The sequence below is a fragment of the Rhea americana genome, unplaced genomic scaffold (assembly GCF_003343005.1).
Source record: "Rhea americana isolate MKP2758 unplaced genomic scaffold, rheAme1 scaffold_102, whole genome shotgun sequence".
NCBI lineage: Eukaryota > Metazoa > Chordata > Aves > Rheiformes > Rheidae > Rhea > Rhea americana.
In genome coordinates this window covers 588,752-616,458 of record NW_028185062.1, presented here as the reverse complement: position 1 = coordinate 616,458, position 27,707 = coordinate 588,752, and the positions used below count along the sequence as shown (strand labels likewise).

Genomic DNA, 27,707 nt, shown 5'->3' with positions numbered 1-27,707 from the left:
ATCCTCATACCTGGTGTATGCCTAGGTTCAATTTGTAGAAGATTTTAAAGACAATGTGTTAAATTAACCGCTACAGGTTGACATTACAGCACTGTTTTGGAATTTATGTTCTTGAATGACTTTCACTTCTGAAATAGTAACACTATTGGGATTTTCATTGTAGGAGATCAGCCGCAAGGTTTACAAAGGCATGTTGGACTTGCTGAAGTGCACTGTGTTGAGCCTGGAGCAGTCATACGCAAATGCTGGCCTGGGAGGCATGGCCAGTGTTTTTAGCCTGCTAGAGATAGCACACACCCATTATTACAATAAAGGTAAGAAATGTGTTTATGAGAATATAGGACTCTGAGGCAAACAAGATCCTTTTTGTAAAGTTTTGTGGATTTTGATATTTCAGGAATTTTACCACACTTTGAAACAGTTAAGAGCTGTATCATTGTTACTGAAACCTTACAGAGCTTGAAACAATTCAACTGACCAAAGTGAAATAATGGCCATAGTGACAATTGAAAATGTAAACTATTCAGCATGATAAAATACCTTTTACAAATGGTAGTCAAAATTCTGTGAGTGGAGACCTTCAGCTGAGACTGACCCATCCACAGTCTTGGAAAGTTGTTCCAGACAGCCTGAATAGGAAGGGAGATGTTTCTAATGTGGAATCATAGCAGCCTTTAAGATTGTACTGACCATCTCGCATTACACAGTAATTCTTACATCACTAAAAGCTCTTAGAGAGGATCATCTGCTTTAAGTTATACCCCTTTGTTCTTCTGCTTTTCCTAAAATCTATTTTTAAGACTAAATAAAATGGATGCATAGGTGAAAGGGCAAAAAATAATACAATATCACCTCTGTATTAGATATTTGACTCAGCTGTAATCTCATATGATAAAAAGCTAATTCACAGTAGCAGAGGAGTAGCACCTATTAAGCACCTTACAGTTAGCAGTCTGGATGACTTACATCAGGGATCTTAAGAGTTGATGAGCTCAGATGCTCTGTGGGCTACTGATATACATTTCCAAATGTTGTTAGACTGCTGAGGTAGGTCAGGAGGACTGTGCTGATAGAGTAATCCCAAATGTGGGATAGAYGATGACATTGGTAAGTATAAGCCTTTTCTAAGTAAAATTATGGAATGGCCATTGCAAAAATCAATGGTTTAGGAGTGAAGTCATGCTAACATAGTGCCAAACATCATAGTTGGATAGTAAATAAAACTTAAAGTGAATTAATTGTAGTCACACACAACAAAACTTAGGAATTTAAACTTTTGTAGGATTGATGCATATTTAAAGCACTTTTCATTATTGCAGGACAGCTTGATTTGTAGTCAGATTTTAAATACTTAGTATCTTCTATCTGATTTCAATGTGTTAATTTAGATAAATTTCTAGAAATGATCTGTAGAGATTGACATTTATCTTATTGTTTAATATTAAAGCGGTGATCTAGTAGTCATATAATTGTTCAGAGTTTGCATATGATGCATACTGTTGGAACTGTATGTGGTGAGTATAGGTCATTTATCTAGAGAACTCTAAATCCTTAATAAAGCATGGTTGTGAAGAATTTATTTTAATATGGCCAAACTAAAGTCATGTGTTTAGGAACAAGGAAAGYTGGCAGTGATATCAGGGTGGGGAACTGTATCCTAACAAGAAATGTCTCTGAAAGCGGCAGTTAAGTCTGAGCTTCCCAGTGTTCTTTGGTCTCTCTGAAAACCAGTGTGTGTGAGGGGAAGGTTTTTTGTTGTTGTTTCTCATATAAACCTTGGAATATAGATTTAAGATGCAGAGATTATATTGTCTTTGGATATGCTACCAAAAAGACCACAGCTGGTGTAATGTTTTCCATTCTGACCATCATGCCTTGCAAAGATACTGAACAATTGGAATAGTTTCTGAAAAGAGCTTCAAAGAGTTGGGAAAACGTTTCTGCTCTGAAAGACAGCAGCGTTCAATCTGTTGAGCTTTAGAAGATGATCAATGTCTATAATTATCTATGTGAGAAGATTGCGCTGATAGCAAAATCTTTATGGGACAAAGGTATTACAAGGTCTAGTGGCAAGACAGATTTAGACCTCAGGSTTTTAAATTTTGACTGTAAACATAATCAGCTATTGGAACAGTTTGTGCAGAATTGCAGGAGATTCTTTACTGGGAATCTAATTCTAACTTAGAATATTCTATTCTGAAAGTTTTGCTGTGATTCAAAATGTAGGTTGTTATACAGAGAAATGATCAAAATTGCCTTTGGGAACATATGATTATAGGAAGTCTCAGAGAATGATGTAAGTGCTATAGCTGATGTCTTTTATTAACTGAAGTTTCATTCAGTGTTACCCGACATAGATGATTGTATATGTCATCTTTTCACTGGAAGAGGAACTTGCTTGTATTCAACAAGCAATATTTTCAGTAGATGAGGCTGCATTCTATAATTTTGYGCAACTTGGCAGAAGAAATACCATGCTTAATACTACACTCTCCTTCAAAGAAGTTTTGCAGGTTTCCAGCATTCAGGAAAGAGAGCTATTGGGGTATCCCAGGAACAGCACCTGGGCTTTCTCCTCTGCTGTTTCTATTAGGACCTGGGAGTGCTGGTGGATGACAAGTTGACCATGAGCCAGCAGTGTGCCCGTGTGGCCAAGAAGGCCAATGGGATCCTGGGGTGCATTAGGAAGAGTGTTGCCAGCAGGTCAGGGGAGGTGATCCTGCCCCTCTACTCTGCCCTGGGGAGGCCTCGTCTCGAGTMCTGTGTCCAGTCCTGGGCTCCCCAGTACAAGAGAGACATGGAGCTACTGGAGAGAGTCCAGGGTAGGGCTACGARGATGATCAGAGGGCTGGAGCACCTGCCCTATGAGGAGCGGCTGCGAGAGCTGGGCCTCTTCAGCCTGGGGAAGAGAAGACTGAGGGGGGATCTTATCAATGTGGATAAGTACCTGAAGGGAAGGTGTCAAGGGGATGGGGACAAACTCTTTTCAGTTGTCCCATGTGACAGGACAAGAGACAGTGGGCAAAAACTGAAGCACAGGAAGTTCTGCCTGAATGTGAGGGGGAACTTCTCAGCTGTGAGAGTGACAGAACACTGGAACCAGTTGCCAGAGAGGTTGTGGAGTCTCCTTCTCTGGAGATCTTCAAGGCCCACCTGGATGCAACCCTGTCTAACATGCTCTAGGTGACCCTGCTTGAGCATGGATGTTGGACTAGATGATCTCCAGAGGTCCCTTCCAACCTTACTGATTCYATGATTCTATGATTAGCGTCAAACTATGTGCAAGCCATGGTAGCCTATGCGATCAAATGTGGGACTGAGCTATTTCAGTGCTAGTCTTAATGATAGAAGTGAAACTATTTGTCTCATCGTCTCCCCCTGTCTTTTCCTTCCTGACTGTCCTCTCCTACTCTTTTCCTTCTTCTTTACTTTCTTTTTGGCGACACTTTGTTGTTCTTTGCCTTTAAAGAACCAGAAAAAAGAAAAAGAAGTCCAACGGATGGCGCTGTCACTCCAATTGGCAAGGATCATGCATCAACCCCGAGAGCAGAGCCAAAGCCTGTGATGCAGCTGCCGGTACCTCAGCTCATGCCAAAGGCACCAAGCCCTGCAGGGAAGGGGCCAAGCGAGTTTGACACAAGRAGTCTAAAGGAAGAAAATTTTATTGCTTCCATTGGTGTGTACTGAGGTGCATGTGAAGTGCAGGAGGGGCTTCTATCTTGGCATTAGGTTCTATTTGCATTTTCTTCATTTTTAAAACACTGCATTCCTGCTGTAACATGCTTCATTTACACCTTAGATCAGAAGGAATAATCATGTGCGTCTTCTCTTGCTCTTGGTAAAATATTTTCCAGGGCACTTTTCTCCCTTAAAGCTTTTAGGTTTTAATTATTTCTGAATATTATTGCACTTCAGACAACTTTGTTTCTTGCTCTGTGGCTAATGTTTTCAAGTAACAGAAAATGGTCAAAGGAAAACAGGGCCAGTAGGACTTTGGGAAGGGCAAGTATGGAAGGGACGTGTGAAACATAGTTTTCATTCCTGACTGCATCTGGATTATCAAGTGTATGTCCTGACAGGAATGTGATCCAGAACTTGCTAATTGTTAGTAATAAAAAAAACATAGAAAAAGATTTCATTGGTTGTATGTATGCATCTTAGCTTTGTAGTATCAGTGATTAGGACTGATGGATCTTCCTTCTATGCAATAGCAAATAGAATGCTTGCCCTTCTAAACAGCATCTGCTAGACTTGTTAACTGGAAATTTTTCCATTCATGTTCCATAGCTGGAAAACAAAGAAAAGGACTGGGGGAAAAGTTAGAGCTAAACTTAGAATTCTGTTTTACTTTTTTAAAAAAGGGAGAGAAGGACTTTGTAGATGTGAGAGAGAAAAAAATAAGATTTAGTATGTTTCTCCTGTAAGCAGGTTAGAGCTAATCTACCAGCAGATCAGGAAAAGTCTGTATCAGCTCCAAAAATGTCATGTTAAGTTTTAGCCATTTCTTCATATATCCTGTTTAAAAGAACTTTTAAATGGAATCATTGTATGGAAGATTCATTATAAAAGCATTGTGCTGCAGTGGGACTATACATCCAGTATGTTGTATAAGACAAAGGAATGTGTGCATGAGGAATGCGTAGAAGTTTCAGACATTCTTTTCTATACCCATGTAATAGCTGCAGGTTGAGTCCTTCTGACTTGATTTGCTTTCTTGATTCAAGAGGTAGTGGAGGCAATTGCATAGAAACAAGAGACTTGTACTCTGCTTGGAATTCTCCTAGGGAGCTAAAAAGATTCAGATTTCCAGCAACTCAACTTGGTGGTTTTGTTGACTCTGGACTATTTAATTGCCCTTCTGTAGAAAAGGGGAAAAGACAAGTATGTTTCTGACAGCTAAGAATAAAACAAGCTCTAGGCCAGAATGCTTGTGATGAGTGAAGAGACACTTTGAACGGGATTGCTCAGCCAGCATCTTTTCCTCAGATGAAATTAATACTCCAAGAAAGGGGAAATCATAGGCACCCCAGACAATTTGAGTTTGTGAAGCATCATAAGAAGTGCTTTGCAAAAGAAGTACTTTTTAATATGCTGTTGAAAACTACTGTTGCCAGAATACTAATATTAAACAATTTCACAAATTCAAGGACATGCKACAGGAAAGCTCTTATTGGTGGTTCTGATGCTCTAATGGTTTCCACTTGTCTTCTATGGAAACAGTTATAAGGAGGATATGATTTCACTAAATCTGGACAAATCCGTTTTGAAAGACTTCCATGTTTTTTTTCTATCTCTCTGTCTAACTGCTTTTATCTATCACCAAGAATCACGAACTATTGTGCAAGTCAATCTTCAAGAAATTACTGTAAAAACAACGTAGCATCTGTGTTTGTCTGACTCTTGGGAACTGTAAGTAAAGAGAATTTCTCCTGCATTGTAGGAGGATCATTTAAAGCTGCTTGGTATTATAATTCCTTTTTGGTCATTTACGGAAGTTTCTGTAAATGACAATACCTTGGATATACAAGGTCAGAGTTAAAGTCATGGCTAGGCTGAAATCTCATCCGGAGTAAAATGTGGATTCTCCTCTTAGTTAAACTAATTGTTATGTAGGGAAGATGCATTTGGTAAAAATTTAAATGTTGCTGAAATAACAAAATAAGTGCAAGTAATTCCATTTAAATATAAAAAGCACYGGAGCTGTCCAGATAAATTACAGAGTCTCCATCTTTGGAGATTTTCAAAACCTGAATAGACAAAGTCCTGAGCAACTTGCTTTAGTTGACCCTGCTTTCAGTTGTAGGGGTTGGACTAGATGATCTTCAGAGGTTCCTTCTAACCTCAGCAGTTCTGTGAAGTTTGGGTGGTACTTACAGCCTCAAGTTACGGATATGTAAATAAAACTATCAGTAAATCAGTTGATGTTATGTAGACAAAATGCAAATAGAGACACTATCCATTTGCCCTAATCTGAAGGAGGAAATGCCAGAATGAAAAGTAGGTCATCAGTATGATGAAGTAAAATCATATACAACCCTTTGTTCCTAAGAGCTGCTGAACATGCAGTATATGCTAATATGGCAGTCTAACTGGATCTCTGAGATCTAGAGAATATGGTACCTGTACTTCTTACACTATAGGAACCATAGCCAGGGGGTTAGCAGAGTTCTCAAAAGCTCAAGAAGGATGTGTTCCTGCTTAAGCCCTCTTGTTGTTTTTTTCAGAAAGCATCTGACTTCCTGTTTCTCTCTTCAGTATGTGGTACTGATAACAGAGAAAGCTGCTGTTTGGGTCCATAAGTGTATCCAGCTGTGTGCTTATCAAAGTTGAAGGAATATCCATCAGTCACAAAGAAGAAATAGAAATTGGTTGACTAGCAACCATCTTTCTAGTCCTTCTCCCTTTTTATATTTTCCTTGCTCATCATACTTTTAATGGTAATATTTTGGAGCATTTATCCATAATTGTAACGCTATCCTTTTATTTTTAGCAGACCTTTTTTCCAAATAGATTTTTTTTTTTAGAATCTGTCTTCCCTTAATTTCTGCCATCTACAGGGTGAGATGGGTTCCTGACACATTTTTGGTAGCCTTCTAATTGCCCAACAAGCTGCTTAGAAGAAAAATAGAATGTTGTGCTTTCTTTTCCTTGCCTTCCCCTTTGCTGCTTTTGCAAGAGTGTCTGTGCCTCTGTAGCATTCCCAGCCTCAACTGTGCTAGTGAGAGAGGACAGCGCGCAGCATTCAGACTCAGTTCAGCAGGCCAGCTTTGGGCCAACTGGCCAGCACCTAGAATGAGTGGATGTTTCTGAGCACAAAGGATGATTGCGTTTCAGGGAGCTGAGGAATGTGGGTGATAGAAAAGTGCAAGTCTTGGGGCTAAGCTTCAAATGAAGAGAGTGCATGCAGACTCTAGATTTTTTTCCTTTTTATTCTGCGTTGTGTTGTAYGCTGTTACAGAATCACTTGACTTAGCTGGAGTGCTGTGACCTAATGCAAATTTTGGAAGGTGGCATTAAGCATGACTAATATCTTGCTCGTTTTTCTTCTTCCCCCTTTTGCCCTYCTTCATACTTTGATAGGAACAAATGGACGCTGAGAAGTTCAGCTTTTTGTGTGAAGGACTGGTTGATAGGCAGAGTCAAGCATGTTTTGAGAATGCTGCCGAGTCAAAAATAGTTTGTTTCACTTGTGAACTTTTCTCTGTTAATTTAAAAAATATAATGTTGGTTAAATATTGTATTAACCTACAATTTAAACTGTCTTGGAACTGCTGCTGCTTTTCAGCCATTTTCTTTTAATGTTACAGACTATTCCACAGACTTAAAGATATGAAAACATTTCTGTTTAAATAGAGCCTCTGTGATGTCTACGTTTTGAGGAGTAAATATCTGACAATCTTAAAATCCTTTCTCGGGAAAGGAGATAAATTGCGATGTTGTATTCATAATAGCTGTTTTTACTTAGCTGGTTCACTGCATGAAGTCATTTCTAACATTTGAATTTTGTAAATTAGAGATGATACAGCACACTATTCCTGACATTGAAATTTTGCTAAGTGGTGTTAATTAACCCTTCACTCAGTAGTTGTCATAAATTTCTGCTTTTTTGGAGGTGAARGGGTGGGGTTTTGTTTTAWTTTTTTTCCCATTTTCACCTGTCTGACCAGCCGCTGACTCTTTCTCTTTCTCTCTTGCTCTCACTGCATCTTGGGTAGAGTTGTGGAACAAGCACCAGGAAGTGAAAAAGCAAAAAGCTTTGGAAAAAACGAGTAAGGAAATGATTAAAAACCCAGAAACTGACTCCCGCAGCCTCCCCATAACTGCCAACTCCCCAGGTGCAGGGTTAGCTTGCATCTATGGCACATGTTTTCATTCCCACAGGAGCAAAGAGTTACCATCCAGGGGAAAGCCTGTATCACAGAGGAGGCCAAATAGATCAATTTGCCCCAGGGAAATTGCGTTCAAATGTATTCCCCTCGTACCCCCTCCCCATGTTACTGTCTTCAAAGGAGAAGCAGATATYCTGCCTCCTCACTATATGAGTTATGCTTGGAATGATTTTAAAAGACACTCCATCTCCTTTCTTAAAAAGTAAAGAGACTGTTTTTGGCCCAACAAGTACTTGACATAAATATATAGTTTTATTGAATGTTATTGGAGTGAAGAATTCTCTGGCCTTTCAAGCCCTGGGATGGCAAATATTGTTACTTGATGTCAACTATAAGTAGTTGGTTTCTGACTGCAGACAGTCTGCACACAGGAAGTTGCTTTTGAGCAGAGAGGTGTATGTGAAGAATTGTATTTAGTCATGGTTGTTAGAGAATAGCTTCATAATGGGGAATCAACCTGATTTTGTTTCTATATCGCATGTTTTAAGAGAAAGGAGTGAAGTAGATAGTCTGAGATGGTTGCAATCTTAAATAGTAGTCTCTAAATCTGCAGGGGTCTTAGATCTTCAAGGCCTGCCTGGACGCAACCCTGTCTAACATGCTGTAGGTGACCCTGCTGAGCGGGGAGGTTGGACTAGATGATCTCCAGAGGTCCCTTCCAACCTTACTGATTCTGTGATTCTATTCTATGATTCTATCATCCATTGAAATATGTATACGTGTTATCTGCAGATGCAGTGCAATTTTTGTTGTTTTGGTTACCACTGGTAACATGTTACCTGGTATACAGACAAGAGAGAGTTTATAACAGCTGTGATATGGTAGGTGTTTTCCAACTGTAAGAAAGAGAGTAATTCCTGCTTTGCAGCACTGATGCCCTTTTTCCAGAGCGGAGAGGTGAGAGTGTTAATAGTAAGTGGAACAGATAAAGATTCCTGGCATTCTGATTAGGCCTGAATTTGTTATAATAATTTCAGGCTCCTCAATTAGATACTTCAGTTAAGTGCAAAGGAACATCTGGAGTCAATTCAGAATGGGCTACCTCTGAAGTACATCTTAGTGCATTTAAAATCTAAATTCATGTCTGCCAAGGTAGGAGGATGTGTAAGACACGTATGTAGCACATGCATACAGCTACTCTSCTAAGATGGGCCCTTCAGTTGGGTGCCGACATTAGAATGGATAAATTGGGGTTTTGGTGTTTCCTCTGTAATAATTATCCAGCTCCACTAACAAACTAAGTGGAGGGATGGAAGTGCCTGTAAAGTGGCAGTGAGAGCATGTGGTTGTGGTTAATGCACTCCTTACACTCCATTACCGGTATTGCCCTCCATTGTCAAATTCCTGAACTGATTTAGTCAGCTTCACTTACTTTAAAAGTAGAATTGACAGAATGTCAATATGTTGGTGAGAAAGGGAACTCTTAAATTGCTTAAAACACGCAACTGAAGTTCAGTATTCTGCTGAAGTAATGACATATGAAGCTTTACATTGTATCGTTATTCAGGACTAGGAATGGTAGCCATCTGAATAATTGGAAATAAGAGACTTCCAAAAATGTGATGTTTCATTGGAAAATATCCTGAGAACTTGAGATTTTTTAGTTAGTCTTAATTTTTTTTTTTTGCATTTTTTCTTTTACATTAGAAACTTTGACAATTTGATTTACAGTAACCAAGCCATATGGATTTATATATAGAAGACTATAATAAATGAAAGACTTCTTGTAAAGTATTTCACATGGAGAATTCTTAGTTAAATAGAAAGCTAGTACAATCTGCACAGCCCGCTTATGGCTTTGCTCTTCATAAGTTACATACCATCTCAAACTCACTCCCACAAATCTTTGTATATTATCCTTCTCTTTCTCCCCTTCTTTCCCTGTCTTTCCTTTTCACTGTCTCCCCCTCTCTAATATTAGATATAATATATTCATAACTCCCAGGATTTTGTGATTAGTGCTTATAAGATACTGTGGCATTGTTTGCTGAGAGAAGCTGGATATAGTCATGGGTATTTAATACAAATACTCCAGCTGCTGGTCATGTCCTGTTACTGAATAGTTGGCAGATATGGATCTGGCAGAAGTTCTGTGTTCAGTCTTTTCCCCCTTTGAGCTCAGTGTACAGTCTATAGCACATTCTTTTCCTGCCTTGTTAGTTACATTGTGCAGTGCTTTCCGAATTTCTTTTCAGGCTCTGCCTTTCCTTCATTCCCTCCTTTTCCTTCTGCCATCTCATCAGAGAACAATAGATAATACAATTTGAGAACTGCATGGAGAATTGATCATCAGATTCTCTTTTTTTCTTTTTTCTTTCTTTCCCCCCTCCCCTCCTCCCTCAGATTGGGTAGATTAATGAATGCATGACTTAAGGCTTGCGAGGTCCCTCTCTCAGTACTGACCTATGTGATTGCAAACTCTGGAGAGCCATTTGATGTGTAATTGGCAAATGTTGTGAAGTACATCATACAAGCCTCTTCCTTGAAATTCTTACTGGTGCGATACCAGTTATTACTCTGTGTGTTCATGCTGTGTTTTGCCTGATTTTTGCCTAGAAAATTTTTAAGGGGCAACCTAACAAACTCAGCCAAGAAACTGAGCAAATTAGCTGTTCAGAAAAGTATTCTGACTTTACATACTTAAGTTCCTTTATTTTACCAGAAATAAAGGAAGTGGCTTCCCAGAGTTAAATAGCAACTACTTTGCATGTATTGTTATAACTGGAAGCTGCTTGACCTTTGTCTGTCCTCTTATTTCTCTTGAATGGCTAATAAAGGTACTGTTTAGTGATAGTCACAGTTGAGCTATGCCTTTGGAGTATTTGAAATCCAAACGAAAATTTGAAGAGTGGCAGATGTGTCCTGCTGGTCTTGTTGTTTCCAGTACCAAGGAATAAAAAATAAAATGAATAAAAAAGCAAATTTGTTTTCATAGTATTGTCCCTGCTTCCAGTCTGTCATCTGCTTTCTGCCATACTGGGTTTTTTTGGTACAATAATGATCTACTGTTTCCTTTTGCTCAGGGCCCGAAGGTGTGAAACACTTTGATTTGGGAGAAACGGATGAGAAAAAATCGCAAATCAGTGCAGACAGTGGCCTCAGTTTGACCTCAGGTTCTCAGGTCAGTCTCTCCTATGCTTGTTTGACTTACATGATAAGGTAAAGGATTCTTCTAGTTACCACTCAATTGTGGGAAGACTTCTAGAGTCTGAGAATTCCTGAAAGTCTCATTTAGTAACATTTCTTCCCCCTCTTCCTTTAGGGGACTGGTCTTTGCTCGGTTGTATGACCCTATGGTCTATTTGACATGTAAGCAGTATTGTCTCTTTAGCTGACTTCGTGCAGCAAGGAGACATAAGATCTGTGCTTTAAAATCCAAAGGAATGGGAAGTTGTGGATGGAATGGTGTTCTTCCCTCATGAAAAAAATTGAACTAATGTGTCTTTTGTTCCTATACTGTCTATATTTTTAATTGCAGAAGAGTGATTTGGACTCTGTTCCCAGTGGAGGACCAGCAGTTATGGTCCGAAGTACAAGCCAGGATTCTGAAGTTAGCACAGTGGTAGGATATGCCTAAAATGCAAGCTTGATGTGATTCACTGGTTGGTAAAGTGGGGGAGGACATTTTTTGTATACATTTTGTGTATGGTATGGCTGCACACTGCTATGCATACCTAATAGTGTGTGGTTGGCAAGCAAGTGTGCCTGACAGAGTATGCATACTGTTTTATTAGCAGATTGCATCCTTCCTATATGATGCTGTTTTCTGTTATATGTTCCTATGGATTGGTGGCATATATGTATTTCTGTGGAATTGGTAGGTTGCAGTCACTTTATAAATACGACTTAGTCCTGTATGGTACTGCCTATGAACAATAAAAGTTTAAAAGTGTAACCTGAGAGTAAAAAAAAAGCAGATGATTCAATGCATTAAGAGCAAGTGCTCAGATTTCTGATGTATTAACATAAAGCACTTGAACCATATCAAAATGTGGCTGCTTGCTTCTGATTAACTGTAGGGTCTGGAGAGGGAAAGTAGCAGAATGCATTCAGAGCTAGGGAATGAGACTACTTCCTTCCACACATTATCTGGTGTGGCATATTTCAGGGTAAAGCTCAAGAAACCTTTTTTTTTCTTGTTTTTGTTTTTATTTTTCCTTCTTCCTTTAAACTGCTGTGTGCCTGTTAATATGAAGCTTTCCATGACCTGTTCTCAGCCTGGAACAAGAATAATACTCAACTATCTTTCTCTATTGGACCCAGAAATTATATTTCCTGAGAGATTTTTTTGAGTCTCTCTTTATCTTGCTCTGCATAGCAGGTTTGGTGAGAGGATCCTATCATTAAAAGAGAGAACCAAAAAGTCGCCTTCAGTTTTACTGCTTATTATTTTATGCCTTAGGAGAAAACAGCCTTCAACTTTTATTTCCACAGTGTCTTGTCTATTGAAGGTAACTGCTTTATTTTTCACCACAGGTTAGTAACAGCTCYGGAGAGACATTAGGAGCAGACAGTGACTTAAGTAGCAATGCTGGTGATGGCCTGGGCGTGGAAAATGGTGGCAATCTGACAGGATCAAGGGGCACTGTGTCAGACAGCGAAATTGAGACAAACTCTGCTACTAGCTCTATCTTTGTAAGGACACTCCAGACTTTTTTTTWAATTTTTCTTTTAAATTTAAATTTTGCACTGTAATCATTTCAATATGTGTGCATGCATGGAAGAGGATCTCTGATTCTATTGTAAGGGTTAATCAGTACTGATTTACAATATATGCTATCAAATATATACTATACAATACCAAATTATTAAATAGTTACATTTTGTATGGATCCATGAACCATTTTTATTTGCTGTGCGCTATGTGGTCTTTTGAGAATAGTAGGTTCACATCTCAATCGACGTTACAGGTTCTAACAATAGAGTAACACTCTGTCTTGAGTGTTACTCTCAACCAAGTGTATATTTAATCCCCCTTCAGATACATAACATTGGACATTGTTCAGCCTTAAAAGGAATTGATCCTGTTCCATAGGAATAGCTGTTTGCTACAGGAAAATGATAACACATCATAGGTTTAGCAGCTGTTCAAAGTATTTTTAAAGTATGTTTAAAGTATTACTTTACTGTCTGAAGTGTCATTATCACTTTAAATGTCTGTTCCAAGTTAGTGGATCTGTCTGAAATAAATTGTAAGCAGTCTGAGAACATATTTTGTTCTTAAAGTTTTTGATTTTTGTAACCTCTAATATACATAGAATCGTAGAATCAGTAAGGTTGGAAGGGACCTCTGGAGATCATCTAGTCCAACCTCCCTGCTCAGCAGGGTCACCTAGAGCATGTTAGACAGGGTTGCATCCAGGTGGGCCTTGAAKATCTCCAGAGAAGGAGACTCCACAGCCTCTCTGGGCAACCTGTTCCAGTGCTCTGTCACTCTCGCAGTAAGAAATTCCCTCACGTTCAGGCAGAACTTCCTGTGCTTCAGTTTTTGCCCATTGCCTCTTGTCCTGTCACATGGGACAAAAACATGTTCTTACCAAGAAAACAGTTATATGCTGATTTAGTTAAGCTGAGCTGTCAGCCAAATATGAAATGAACTTGAAATGCCTTAAAACTGGTCTTTGTTCATTATTGTATAATCCTGATTTAGATTGTTAAAAACCTTTGCATGGTCATTTACATCTAATTTTAAGTAACAGACAAATCATTATGCTTCACTGCAGGTTTCTTCAAAGAGCATGAATACRATGTAACCATGTCAGCCTATTTAGTTTGCAAGATGATGTCTTTTCAATTTCTAGAGTTGGACTATTAAAAAACACTTTTCAGTTTTCTGGATATTTCTACCTGATTACTGAATCTAAGTGAAATTTTAAGAAGCTCTGCAACAGGGATTTAGAACAGAGAAGCCAGGGGTGTGTGATGTGAGATGAAYGTCAAGTATTATTGCAACATAGTTTATCTGATGGTAGAGATGGAAAGGCTCACTTGCTTTGTTTTGCATTAGTTGCTGGCTGATAGTCCCTGCCTAGAGTACTTCAGCCAATATGTAGTAGCTTGTTAAATGTTGGTAAGTTGACTATRTGTCTGAACCTTTATGGATGATAAGTGAAATATGTAATGTGATGAATTTGAGACAGAACTCAGGTATTCTTATTCTACTTGTGAAAATTCATGTTCTATATAGCCTTGAGAAGATCACATAATTGTTTCTCTTTTCATCCCTATCTGTAAAATGACAGTGATATTCAGCTTTATTTCAAACAGTGGGAATTCAGGTTGCTCGTCTGTCACTGTACTCCAAATCTTGATRCTGTCCTTTATTCTGTCCATTATTTCCATTCTACATGTTCTGACTCTGGAAATCTGTTATTGCTTATGTACATGGTGTTCTCTGTTCTGGGTCTTGGCAACAGCCTGAGCTTCTGTTATTTCTGGTTGTGTTATCTGTTATACTTAGGTTTCTCTTGCATCTTCCTGTGCTACTTGTACACACTTCTGTGGTTAAAGCTGCTGTATGGCTTCTCATTTGTACAAAGCAGTCCAGCACCATCATGGTCAATGCTGAATAATCTGACTAATGGCTCATTTACGTTGTGGTTCTGTTGGGAAGTGTTGTATTTCATTAATTTTCATTGGCTTCTAAATAATTTCATTTCCCCCTTTCTACCACCTCCTCTAGCCCTGGTACCACTTTGGCCTTTACACAGTCTTGCCTATGTTGTATGTGAAGTCCTTTGTACTCTTTCAGCTTGGGATTGTCCATTTGCACTTGTGCTTTGCATCAGTTTACCCTAAGGGAAACATTTTGCTTCCATGGTAATTTCTTTGCGCCAGTCTCTTTTTGTTTTCCTTTGTCTGACTGTGGACTTCTAAGTGTTTTATCTTCTTCTATGAACAGAATAATCTTTCTTCTGTGAAGATTTGTGGGAAAAGAAGTATGAAAGATAGCTTGGAAGCTGCATTTGTTAATTACAGCAGTAGACTGCAAGGAACAGTCCTACAGAATGCCACGTTAATTTTTCTGACCCTATTTTGTATTATTTTCAGGCAAAATCTCATAATCTGAAGCAGAGTGTGAAGGATAAGAAAGGCAGTACTCCAGGGAGAGGTCCAGAGGATGGGAACCAGCGTGTCTATCTCTATGAAGGGCTTTTGGGTAAACATTTTTTTGGTGGGGAGATGGACTGAAGTTCAAATGAAATTGTATATGTGACAGGCTGGAATTTATACATCCCAAAGACTTTGTTTTTAACCATTTATTGTTTTCCAAACTAGCAGAATAGGAGGGGGGCACATTAGGGTATTCAGAGTAAAGAGAAAGGTTTGCTGGGGAGACTGAATAAGAGTAAGAGAAGGTGGGTGAGAGATGTAATTTGCAGAAAATGTAGTTTGTCCAAGCCCTGTGCTGGTCTTGAATATGAATTAATGCTGTAGACTGCTGGGAAAAAAGAGGGAGAAGGAACTTAGCTCACCACGTGTGGAAAGCTGAAGTGTATTATTGTTCTTTGCAAATAGATCCTTCAGCTTAAGTCATGAAAGAGGGATACTAAACTTGGAATACTAATGGCCCTTTGAATGTTTCCTTGAATTAGGAGTATATTGTTACTGTTGGATTTTTTTTGTTGTTGTTGTTTTTAATGTATTTCRTCTGGACTTGCCATTAATCCAAAGCTTTCTCTCTTTTCCTATTTTTCACCCTTTCTCTTTCTTATTTCCACCTGCTTGGAATGGTGCAGGTAGGGATAAAGGATCTGTCTGGGACCAGTTAGAGGATGCTGCAATGGAAACCTTCTCTATGAGTAATAATCTCTTCTTTCCACTTCTCTGTGTGTTTACCATGATCTGTGTTTGTGTGTGATATTCCTGTCTCTTTGGGGCAGTGTTAACAGTAGATGAAAGAAGGTATGCTCTTAAGRAGTAGGGATGAAACATTCTTTTGTGGAAAGTTTTGAAAAGATACCATGCATTGGAATAAGAGATAATATCCTCTCTTCTCTTTCACTTTTTTTTTTCCTGTTGTGATATTGCTTGTGATTTAAAAAACTTTCTGTCTTTTTGAGTATGGATTATTTGTGTGTTGGCTTATGGTATTTTCAAGGAGTGGGAAGGAAGGAGTATTAATCATTGAGTATTTAAGTGGAATAAATGTTCTTAATACACTTCCTGTATTCATTGCACAGGCAAAGAGCGTTCAACTTTGTGGGACCAAATGCAATTCTGGGAAGATGCCTTTTTGGATGCTGTGATGTTAGAGAGAGAGGGAATGGGGATGGACCAAGGACCCCAGGAGATGATTGACAGGTAAAGTTCTTTGGTAGACCTTTTTCCTATTCATTATTTCACTTAGGCTAAAACAGTCAAAAATTATTTTAATTCTGTGGCACATGCTAGTCACTTTGAAAATCTTATTTCTATAACTGACGTTTCAAAAATGAACCACTTGTTTTTGTGCTGCCCAGCTTCTACTGCAGCCTGTATACCATCTTCAGCCATGATATGTTTCTTCTAATTAGAAGTTACAGAGAGGTGATATTTCCAGAGAAATGTGTAATGTGAGTATAATTAGAATAGGAATGGATGAAATAAACTAGATCAGTAATAAAGCAAGGAATTTCTGAGGCAAGATGACTATATTCTGGAATAAAAGGAAGATGCCAGTACATTGGAATAAAGTGGATGAGTTAAATATCTTTGTATGTTGGAAAATGCAGTTTTCAAAGATATTTGTAGGTTTTAGTTGACAGTATTTAAGTAGAGTAAACACAGTGAGGGGAACTACTCTCTAGAAATACCTGTGTCACTGCTTAAAACTAGCCTACTTCTAAGCTGTCTGTATTCACTGCGTGCTTTCTCACTGTTTTTTCTCAGCTCTGTTAAAATCTGATTGTTCTTCGCTCTTTTTACCACCTACAGCTGAAAATTGCTACCATTTAGAATGGGACCTGGAAGCCAAAATAATTATTTTGTGGGATGCTACTTTATGAAAAAGGAACACGATTTGAAAAAGAGGCCTTGTGCACCCAAAGACCAACCATTTTCTCTATCAGTTAAATGTARCTGCAAGGCAGAAGTAAAGTTTTAAGGATGTAGTTCTTGCACCAGATTATATGTTCCTCTTCAAGCAGTTGTAATTTTCATGAACCTTCACCTGTGGAAGACAAGAAATAGATAGGCCTAGTGGACTGCTAAGAATTTTTCCAACTGAGCATTTTTTTTTCCTTTAACTACTTAATCATTAATGGACATATTTAATTAACAATCAGAACATCTTATTGGGAGATGCTTGTTTGGCTTAATGTTTTTGGATGTTTGCTTTGCCTTACCTTTTATAAATAGTGTTCTGATCTCTGTCAGTGCTTCAGTGAATTGGATGAAGAATGCCTGCAAGTCCACTTCAAATCTAGCTCTTCTTGCAGGTATCTTTCCCTAGGGGAACATGATCGAAAGCGTTTGGAAGATGATGAGGACCGCTTGTTGGCTACGCTGCTGCATAATATGATTGCTTATATGCTTATGATAAAGGTGATCTTTTTTTCTTTTTAATAGATATAAGCAGTATATTTTATGGGTTTTRATTTGTAGGACGACAGAGTTCTTTAAAATGCTCCCCATTCATAATAAGAAAATAAATTATTTCAGTGCCTGGAGATTCTTTGAGATGAGTTGTTTGAGTTTATACAGCTCTATGCTGTGGGTATGCATATATATTGCCATTTGAAATGCAAACTTTTAGCTCTTTTAGGGGACATTTTTAATTGTTAAGTGAATGAGTTATAAATTAGGCAGAGAACATTTCCTATCCTTATTGCCTTTCAACTGCAAATTCTAAATCTTCTTATGGTAGGTAGAGGTAAAAGGCAGATTGTGCATATGAATAACTCGACAAGAAATTTGCAGTTACTGCTAAGCAAGTCCTGTTCCTTCCCCCCCCCCACTCAATAAACTGTCTGGATGCACCTTAGTGCTGTAGGTGATTCCTAGCAATACCTTTCCTTTAATTAGAAAATTTCTTAGGGAGTCTGAATCTTCCCTCAAATGTCACTGAAAAATCAATCTAAAATTTTGTCACGCCTGGAACCAACTACAGTAGGGCATGCTTCTACTGTAACAGTCTTGCAAGAGACTGTGATGCAGTATGTTGTCAAATGGAGCAGCTAGATCTAGCATGACTGAGCTGGAGATCAGCTGTTTTATTGTCTGGAACCAAGATTTGTTGATTTGGAGAGGGAAGGGGAGATGCTCATGCTTAGAGAAAAGTAGGTAMCTGTCTTTTATCTGCTTTCTAGGTGAACAAGAATGATATTAGGAAAAAAGTACGTCGTCTGATGGGAAAATCACATATTGGATTGGTGCACAGCCAGCAAATAAATGATAATCTAGATAAGCTTGCCAATATGGTAAGTAAAACATCAATGAATGATTTATCTGTAGGAACTGCAGTAGAAGAAAGAAACATTTACTTGAAAATTCTTCTATAAATGCTGGGCAATGTTAACTAAAAAACCCAAAAATAATTAAATTGCAGTTATTAAATACTACTTTTATACATAATGTAGAGACTGTGATTGTATGATGCTGYTTATAATGTTATGCAATTATCAATTAGAGCTTCAACATAAATATGTATAAATACGAAACTTCAGTATTAGAGTTTTGGATAATCCTAATGTTCTCTTAATGTCACTTTTATATCAGATATATTATTATTGTAGGCTAATAACAATTTAATGGAAAAGTAATAGTAACTTAAATTTTTCTTGTGTGAACAAATAAATGAGAACTCACAAAGAGGAGAGAAGCAACTGATCAACTGATATCTGAWAGGTTACTAAGTAGTAGTAACTTTTGTCCTGTGCGTACAGGCAACAAGTTCCACATCTCTTGCTCCCTGTAGGTGGAATTCCCAATATTCAAAAAATTCCTTAAATGGATTTTTTTTTTTTAGTTTCTGAATCTATCATACAAATAAATGAATTCTCAGATTTCCCACATTCTATCACTGTTCCTATTCACAGGTCAAGTTTTGCCCTCTTATTTCCCATTTTAATGTTTTGTTTTAAATTTTCAGTGCTGCAGAACTGTGCAGCCCAAGATCTCAAAGTTGATTAAGCAAGCAGCTCATGTTTTTGAGCTAGTGTTCTAGTATCAGCGTAGGACCAATCTGGTATTACAGCATCCCACAGTTGTGTTCTTAGACAGCCTTCTGGTTATTTTCTCCCTGCAACAATTACAGCAAACACATTGTTTCCTTCATCAGTAGCTTTAAGACACTATGTCCTAAAGATGCTAGCTTTGTTGCTGTTAGCTGTTCCTCTTTTTTCGGTTTTGTCAGCTACTAAGTTTGGATGTACTTGCATTTTCAAGTATTTATCCTACAGTTGTGCTTAGTGAGGCAGAGCCAGCTGGCTCATATAGCTGCCTAAGTGTGCAGCACTGTGTAGAACATGTTTGAGGAACTTCTGATTTAGGGCATTTTGATAGATAATAATTTTTGTAGGAATGATAGTATTGTAACATCCTTAGTGATTTTATTGGCTTTTTSTTTAGATGGAATCAAGAAAGGAAAAAATTAAGGGACCTGGCAAACCTCTAGTGCTAACTTAGCCAAGATGTTTATCTGTCTTTGTAGATCATAGTTTACTGTTAATGGTAATCCCTTTTATTAACTTAACAATCATAGATAAAAGCAAGCTTTCTCACAGACAATCCCTTCTCTGGGTCCCAAAACACAGTCAGACTTATTAAACCCTGGTAAGAGTAATGCTATTGTTTGAGGTACTTTAAACAGGAAGAACACTGGAAAACCCAAATTGATTAAACAGCAAAGCAGAGAAGTACAGACTAGATGGCCTTAACTTCACCAAAAAAAAAAAAAAAAAAAAAAATATGAGGAGGAAAGGGGGAAAAAAAATAAATATTAAAAAAAAGTGTTCTTACTAAGACTGTAACAAGCGTTTAGCTTTTCGTGTGTTACCAGGTCAGAGAAAGACTTGTGAGGATCAGTTTCTACATACAATTATTTCCGCTACTGGTTGCTGTGCAGAATAAGCCTTACCTCCTATATTGCCTGCCTGAAAAAAAAAAAAAAAAAAAACACTATCCAGTTATTAACATAACCATCACTAGTGTGGATGCAAGTTACATCCTTGGAAAGCTAGTTTTCCAGAGCATTTTTACAGTTGGAACTTAGTTGTTTGCCCAGAAATGATAGGAAGTACTCTTATAATTATTTGAGGAAAAAACAGACCAGTTTACTGCAATGTAACAGTTATCAAAACCCAGACGCCTCACAGACACACACTGAATGTGATGTCAGCTTGAGTGTTGTATGCTGTGACAACTCTCATAGTCGCTGTTGAAACTAAASTTACTGGAGTACCTTGCATAGGGCTTTGTCCAAAATTGTCTCCAATCAGTTATGTTAATACGTATATATATTTTCTCTCTACATTGAAAATGCTTCTAGTATCATCTATAATTTTTTTGTAGTATATCAGGAGAAAATGATTATGAAAATTCATTAATGATTGCATATTTGCTGCTCTAGAGTGGCCGGGAGCTCTTTATCAGACCCAGTGGCAGCCGCCACATCAAGAAGCAGACTTTTGTAGTCCATGCTGGGACAGACACAACAGGAGACATATTCTTCATGGAGGTAGAGACAAGAATAACTGTTAGCACAACTAGTAGCATTTAGTAAATAGTATCAGAAGTCTCATCTATGATTTTGTGCTCCCAGGTGTGTGATGATTGCATTGTACTGAGAAGTAACATTGGAACTGTGTATGAACGTTGGTGGTATGAGAAGCTCATAAACATGACTTACTGTCCCAAAACAAAAGTGCTGTGCCTCTGGAGGAGGAATGGCCAGGAGACACAACTGAACAAGTTCTACACCAAGAAGGTACATGTCTTGTTTAAACAAAACAATCAAATCCTTTGTATGTCRTTTTTCATGTCTTAATCAAAAAATTGCGTTATATCTCCAGTAGTGATTGTGGAACTGCATTTGCTATTTAACAGCATTGATGTCTGAAACTGGCATTATGTCTTATCGTTTACTTTGAAACYGTACTACAGCAGGATGTAATTTCAAAAAGTTGAGTGTTTAAAGTTATGAATGTTTTTAYTTTGTTTGAAGAATGCAGTGGATGTCTAATGTTTGATTGACCTCTGCTCAGCTAAAAATGGCCTCACTATTAGTAATTGACTGTATGCAGACTTATAAAGATAGTAAAAGTAGTGTGGTAGATTCATGGGAAGGAGAAGCTAAAAAAAAAAAAAAACCCTACATTTTAGTAATTGAATTGATCATGGCATTTTTAATACCAAAGTCAAACTGACAGAATATAGGAAAGTTTTCCTCTGAGGGCCCACGTTTGGTCTTGCTGATTTCATGTCCTCTATATTCTGCACTAATTTGAAAGCCCTATTTTTCTCTTTATGGTTTATTAAAAGCTTAATTAAATGTATTAAGCCTATTAGGAGAACTCCAGTAACTCTTACACAATAAACAACAAACAAAAGGTAAAGATTTGTAACTGCGAAAAGATGTTGAAGGGTTATTRTTTTTAGAGCATCTTTGAGATATAAAAAAGATTAGATTTCTGCTCTGAAAAGCTTATTCTACGTAGACCAGGATCAAGAGGTTGTCATAATGCAGGTGAATGCAGGAAAGGAGGACAAAAAGTAGTATGTTACAGAAGTTACTTGGAAATCTCATTTTATATTTCTTGGCCTCAGATAGGATTTCTTTTTCTTAAGTTGTAATCTCAGAGTAAAATTTATAAGTATTAATTGATATTAGAGAGGGGAGTTGGAAAAAGAGGAATTGAGAGGTATGGCACTCAAGAGAGTGAGAGGTACTGCACTGGGAAACTGAGTAAATTTGGTTAGATTGCTCATGAATGTGTGCCAGGGCATGAACTCTTCACTAGCTCGTGCTATTTAGACATGAAATAGCTTCTCTAATAACTTGAAACATAAATACTGTGTAGTAATTAGCTGTGGTTGAACTTTTTATAGACTTCTTCTGTTATGTACCRGATGGGGCTTGTTCTTTTTGTAGAATCTTGCTGTTCTCTTCCTTTAGTAATTTGGGAAAATAACATTGTGTTAATCTTCTTTTATATATGTTAGTGTCGAGAATTATACTACTGTGTAAAAGACAGTATGGAGCGAGCAGCAGCGAGACAGCAAAGCATTAAACCAGGTAAAAGATTTTTGCCTGTTGGGAATTATTATTGTATAATCTGTGATGATCCATCTTTTCTATTAATTTTGAACATAATGTCCTTTTATTTGGAAATCTAAGGTTAGCTTTGTCATCTACCTGTGCATATGCTGCAGACTTACTGTGGTCATTAGTTTGCCCCTGTATACCTCACTCCAAATCCAAGCAAAAGCCAAACACCTGTATAAACAAGAGTTGTGTGTAAGGAGGACTAGCTACCAGTAAAATGGTAACTTGAAAATACTACCCGATGAAACTTCAGTTTCACTTGCTCTTCATAGCTGGCAAGCTACTCCTTAAGTTCACTTATTTTCTGTTGAGAGTGTAGTCTAATAAATATGTTCATTTGTCCTAATGATCTACAGTGATCTGTAGCTTTCTGCAGTCTTTCAGTGTGTAAGCCTTTTTTATACTGGAAAGTTTGTCTGGTAAAAGCCAAGTAGTGCACTTAAGCCAGCATGCTTATATCATTATAACTCCTCTCATATAGACCTTTTTTGATTTAGCATCCTTATTTGGGATAGGATAGTATAATTGTGCTGGCAAAACTTTCCTAGGCAAGCACCCCTTTCCTTTTCCTGTGGAGTCAAAAACTCAGAAAAGTGGATTTGCACATTTGGGAGATTAACTTTTTTTTTTTTTTTTAAGCTCTTGAGTGGGTAATTTTCCAGTTCTGTTAGTCCCCAGAGAGCAGCAGGTGCTGTATCTATTTGAGTTTGAGTATTAAACATGAAGCTGGCTCATTTTTTACATGGTTCTTATAATGATCACTTCTCCCTTCCTGCAGTCTTGCAGGTTCAGGGTAACATCAGTGTTGGTTCATGTTTTCAATTTTTTTTTTGTAGTTGTTTTGACAACTGTTTCTTTTTATGGATGCTAGGACTCTGGGAGCCATRTTTTGAAATACAAGCCTTAATATACCTTAATGATGCCAAATCTAAGGGATCTACAGTATATTCATGTTTGGAATCAGCATGTCTGAGAAAGTGACTTGCATTCTAATTTAGCATCCTAAGTATTCAACACTCAACCTGCTATTGCGCTTGGAATAGTCACCGTTTTTTTTCATCCTGATGTTAGTCCAGTTTTATCTGAGGAAGGGGGAAAAGATGAAATTTCCACTGGGAATGGAAGAGGCAAAAATTTCTCTGAAAACTATTTTAAGAATTTGGCAATAATATAGTATTAAAGATATGTTTGAAAGTCATTCCTCTAGTTCTTCTGCACAAAAAATAAGTTTAAAAATTTATTATTAAAAAGAGTTTTCTTGCTAAAATGAATGATGCAAAAGAAACTAGATGAAAATGCCTAGATTTTGATCTTTTAATCTCTTCTATTAAATTGTCATTATTGTAAACATAATGGCATTTTCAGTGTTGTAACCAAAAGACAATGGCATATAAAATCGCCAAGCTCAAAACTTTAACCCTAGCTTTTCCTTGCTTTTGTGTTTGTACTGAATGGTATACTGACTAGGGTACTGTGTGACGGTTGTGTTTTACTATGCAAAAATGAAAGCTGACATCTGAAAAATTCACTTACAATAAATACAGACTGAGATGATCTAGATGTAGTACCTTGCAGTTAAGCAGAATGAAATTTATTATGGTAATTAAAGCTCTAGTGTTCTAGAAGGTTGTCAATAATTGACTCTACTGAAATGCTCCTTACTGTTCTTAGTAGTGTTCTGTCTCTATGTGCATCAAATGAAAAACCTTTTATTGTTGTGTATTTCCCCTTGCACATACATTTGACTACTTTCTGTGCATGTTTTTTGTTTGTTTGTTTGTTTTTGTTTTTTTTTCCTCCTAACATATTACAGGCCCTGAGTTGGGTGGTGAGTTCCCTGTGCAGGATATGAAAACTGGTGAAGGTGGTCTTCTCCAGGTCACACTGGAAGGAATTAACCTGAAATTTATGCACAGTCAGGTAGGAGGGAAATCTATAACAAGTCTATGTGAGCATGAAGCTTTTCGCAGCATGCTTGTATCTGTGTTTCCTCTTCTCATTGTATCAGCAAGGACAAGGGGCAATGTGACTGTGTGTGTGCAATCGCACACTCACTCTATGTACATACATACATATATCTATGTACATACATACATATATATATATACACACACACATATATATACGTGTGTAAAGAATATACTGAAATTAAATATTCCCGTATCAGCTGAAGATAATTGGTTGAAGGAAAAATACTAGATACAGTTGTCAGATTTCTTATTTCTGGCAGCCAGAGTTGTCTAGGCACAAAACAAATGGTAGACAGCATATTAAAGGAGGAAAAAGGGATCAGTAATGGTCTAAACTGCTGTAACTCATCAYATCATGAACATACCTTGGTGGCACAGGCAGTCAGTCTTACAGATAGTGTTTGACTTTTGTGGGTATAGGTGGCAATCATCTGCATCATATTTAATCGATCTTGTTTTAAAAAATGAGGAAGCATCTGTAGAATCTAATACGAAAATAAAATACRAAAGTGGCCCTTGCTGTAATTCACAAAGATAAGAATAAATTACTGATTCTTTTTTCTTTCTAAATAGCAGATGATGTGGGCATAGAGGAAACAGAACTAGAATTGTCATTTATTCCTTTCTGGATGCAGTTTCTGTTGCTTCCTTTGGTCCTTGTTTTTTCTTTTGCTTTGTGTTTGTTTGTTTTGCATATGTTGTTAAAGGTGTGCTGTGCTAGACAGTAGAATCAATTTTTAGGAGAGTGTGTGTCTGTGTGTGTGAAAGAAAAGCTTCTGTTAGTCAGTCTTCTGTGGAGTGTTTTGATTTTTGTTTTCCCTTTCTCCTGACTAGATTTCCCTGCCCCCTGCAAAACCTTTGCTGCTCTTTAAGTATGTATCAGTGTAGATCCCACTGGGAGTCCACATGCATCTCAAACACAAATGCTCAGAATCTTTATTTAATACTTTCCCGAAGTCACAGCAGCACCATGTGCCTCTTTAGGCTCTAATGTGCTAGTATAAAGGGCGAAGTGGTTGTGAATGTCCTTCCGTTTTTTTTCCCTTTCTGTTACCAGGGTGGAACCTGGAGTACAGCTGACCTGCTATAGTATTTCAAAAGTATTTCTACTTTGTGATGATACAGTGTCTACCAGTTTGACTCAGATTTTAACTTCTTTTGGATAAGCCAAAGTACTAAGAACTGAATGAGGGACTCACTGATATTACAGAATGGATTTTCCTAGGTATAGGAGATGGCAGACCTAAAGCCCTTGAAGATTAAAACTGGCTCTTCAAGCAAAAGTTTGGTATCGTTATAAATAGGCATAATAGAAGTTACTCTTGCCTCAGGGAAGGACACACGTAAGAAGTGTTCAGTTTCTCCTCTTTTGTCCTCTGCTGCTAAGTCAAGAAAGATATTAATAGCTCAAACTGCTCATCTTTGAGCTGTGGAGATAACTTRATTTCTTGAATGAGCAGTCAGGCATATTTGCAGTGAGATCAGATACAGGAAGGTAGCCACATCATTAATGGTGGTATCTTGAGTGTAAGAGGCATCTTTACAGGACAAAGGCACTACATGTTGAGTATATGCTGAACACACCCATTATATCTGTCCAGAAGAAAGACTCCAAATCCTAGAACATTCCTTTGTCCTCAAATTCCAAGGCTCTCTTTTTTGAAAGACTGAAATGACATTCTAAAAGAAACCACAGGGAAATTTAGTACTGATTATTTCTATGAGACTGACAAGACTGCTACCAGTTCAATTTGACATCACAGACAGTGGGTCCTGTGTTACCACCAGTACTTCTAGTGTAGTAGCCTTATCATATCCTTCCTTGTAGAGAAAGATATTTTAATTTGCTATCAGTAATAAAAATTACTATGTCTTTTGAAGACAGTTTCTGCAATTTGTCAGACTAGGCCCAGGAATTTTAGCAGCTCTCTTCTCCACCTGAAAGATTCTTTTTCCTCTTCATCCACTTTTCACTGAGGCTGTTGCCAGGTGAGTTTCTACTGCTTAAAATGGGAATTGAAGCAATAGAGTTCTGGAAAATATTCTTCCTTTTTTTAATATGTTTAAGTCCTGGGTCTGCTGGATTTACATTGCCAATTGGCAAGGGTATTCAGTACTGTTTAGTGGACCTAATATATATCCTGGTTTTCTTCAATCTCAAAAACAGAGTCTAGGCAGACATCAAAASTCTACCATTTGAGAGTCTGCACAGAGTGGAAGCCTGTAGCAGTTATGTGAAACACTACAACTAGTTGCACCATGTAAAAATTTCCCTCCAGTTCCATTATCTGTGAAGGTAAAGGATATTTGCRTTCTTATCCTAACACTTACCAGCCAGACTGCTGCCTTAATAAAAGGTCTATTGTTCTAGATACATTGTCCTTTTCATTTATCATATATCAAGCTCYCTAAGGCAGTTGATTTGAGAACATATTTATGAGTATGATTAAAAACAGGATCCTACAGCCAGTTCTCCTTGTTGAAAATTGCCTTTCTAATTCTGTTGAGTTTGGACAGAGATACTGACCAGCAAAAGCCTACAAGACCTCATCAGCCACAGGTGCCTCTTCACCTTCCTTTGCTTACTCCGTATCCAAGCCCACTTCTTGATGCTCTTTCCACAGACTTTTTTCAAGAAGGYCTCTTACAAAAAGGGATTTTGCTGCTCTGCTTGGAAGTTACAGAAATAATGTTTTTGGAATATGTGAATACAAGTTTATATTCCTTCTTTTCATTTAAAAAAAAGGGAGGGTGTCCGATCTATCCTGCTTTAGAAGACTGAAGATAAGCTTCGTGTTAGAATGGTGCTTGCTTTCATCAAACTATTTCTGAAGGCTTTTGATTTGCAACATCTGTACTTTCTCACTGCCTTGTGTGAATTCTGCAAGAAATGTCTTGGGTGTATGGTGGGCCAGCCCATTACTGTCATATGATAGTTATCTTTTGGCCTGTCAGTAGCACTAATTATGTTCACAGATTGTCTCGCCATGCTTGGCAGTACTCTAAGTTTTTAAAAAAGTTCAAGTCTTTCTGTGCTTGACAGGTCAGAGGAAGTCCTTTGTAATAAGGAGGAATGAAGTATACCTGTGGCATTAGCATACTATTCACAAAATTCTGAGCTTACATCTATACAATATGTTATACTATTGAGTCTCAGTGACTCTGTCCCTGTTATGAATTCAGCTGGGGTAAAAGCAGATGGAAGTGTAATGTAAGACAGCAGGCACATGTCCACCTACAGTAGGATCCACACTGACTGCTCTATCTTGAAGAACCACAGTTTCTATAGGGTAAGTAACTGGTACTTCCTTTACACACTTGYTTGTTTTCTGACTGAGAGGAGAGCATTTCTATCCCTTGAACAATGCAGCAGTATAAAATATATAGTGAGAAATTACCCGTCAACCTGTATGTATAATTATGACAAACGCCATAATTTCTCATCTGACCCAAAATTCTTTTGCAGAAATGCAGTACTCCTTAATGGTACACTCAGATAGATCAGGACCATCTGGGTCAGTCAAATCTGATTCAGGCAGCTTTACTGTTACCAATTAAAAACAACCAGTGTTTTACCTGAGCATTTTTATGGAGTTTCTGAAT

General features: G+C 37.7%; 1 protein-coding gene across 6 annotated transcripts in view; it reads left to right on the top strand.

Annotated features, from left to right (window-relative positions):
- MADD (MAP kinase activating death domain) overlaps window positions 1-27,707 on the top strand; it is a 76,208-nt gene that overhangs the window by 38,675 nt on the left and 9,826 nt on the right. For 4 of the 6 annotated variants that reach the window (XM_085305866.1, XM_085305850.1, XM_085305858.1 and 1 more), the window contains 13 exons: window positions 164-314; window positions 3,470-3,676; window positions 10,913-11,010; window positions 11,368-11,451; window positions 12,366-12,524; window positions 14,940-15,048; window positions 16,073-16,193; window positions 17,309-17,414; window positions 18,179-18,289; window positions 20,440-20,547; window positions 20,632-20,796; window positions 22,032-22,104; window positions 23,948-24,054. In XM_085305866.1, the coding sequence (XP_085161992.1) occupies window positions 164-314; window positions 3,470-3,676; window positions 10,913-11,010; window positions 11,368-11,451; window positions 12,366-12,524; window positions 14,940-15,048; window positions 16,073-16,193; window positions 17,309-17,414; window positions 18,179-18,289; window positions 20,440-20,547; window positions 20,632-20,796; window positions 22,032-22,104; window positions 23,948-24,054 (1,599 nt within the window). Of the gene's footprint in view, window positions 1-163; window positions 315-3,469; window positions 3,677-7,715; window positions 7,770-10,912; window positions 11,011-11,367; window positions 11,452-12,365; window positions 12,525-14,939; window positions 15,049-15,628; window positions 15,692-16,072; window positions 16,194-17,308; window positions 17,415-18,178; window positions 18,290-20,439; window positions 20,548-20,631; window positions 20,797-22,031; window positions 22,105-23,947; window positions 24,055-27,707 lie in introns of all 6 variants that reach the window. The other 2 variants (XM_085305883.1, XM_085305876.1) reach the window with 2 other exon arrangements.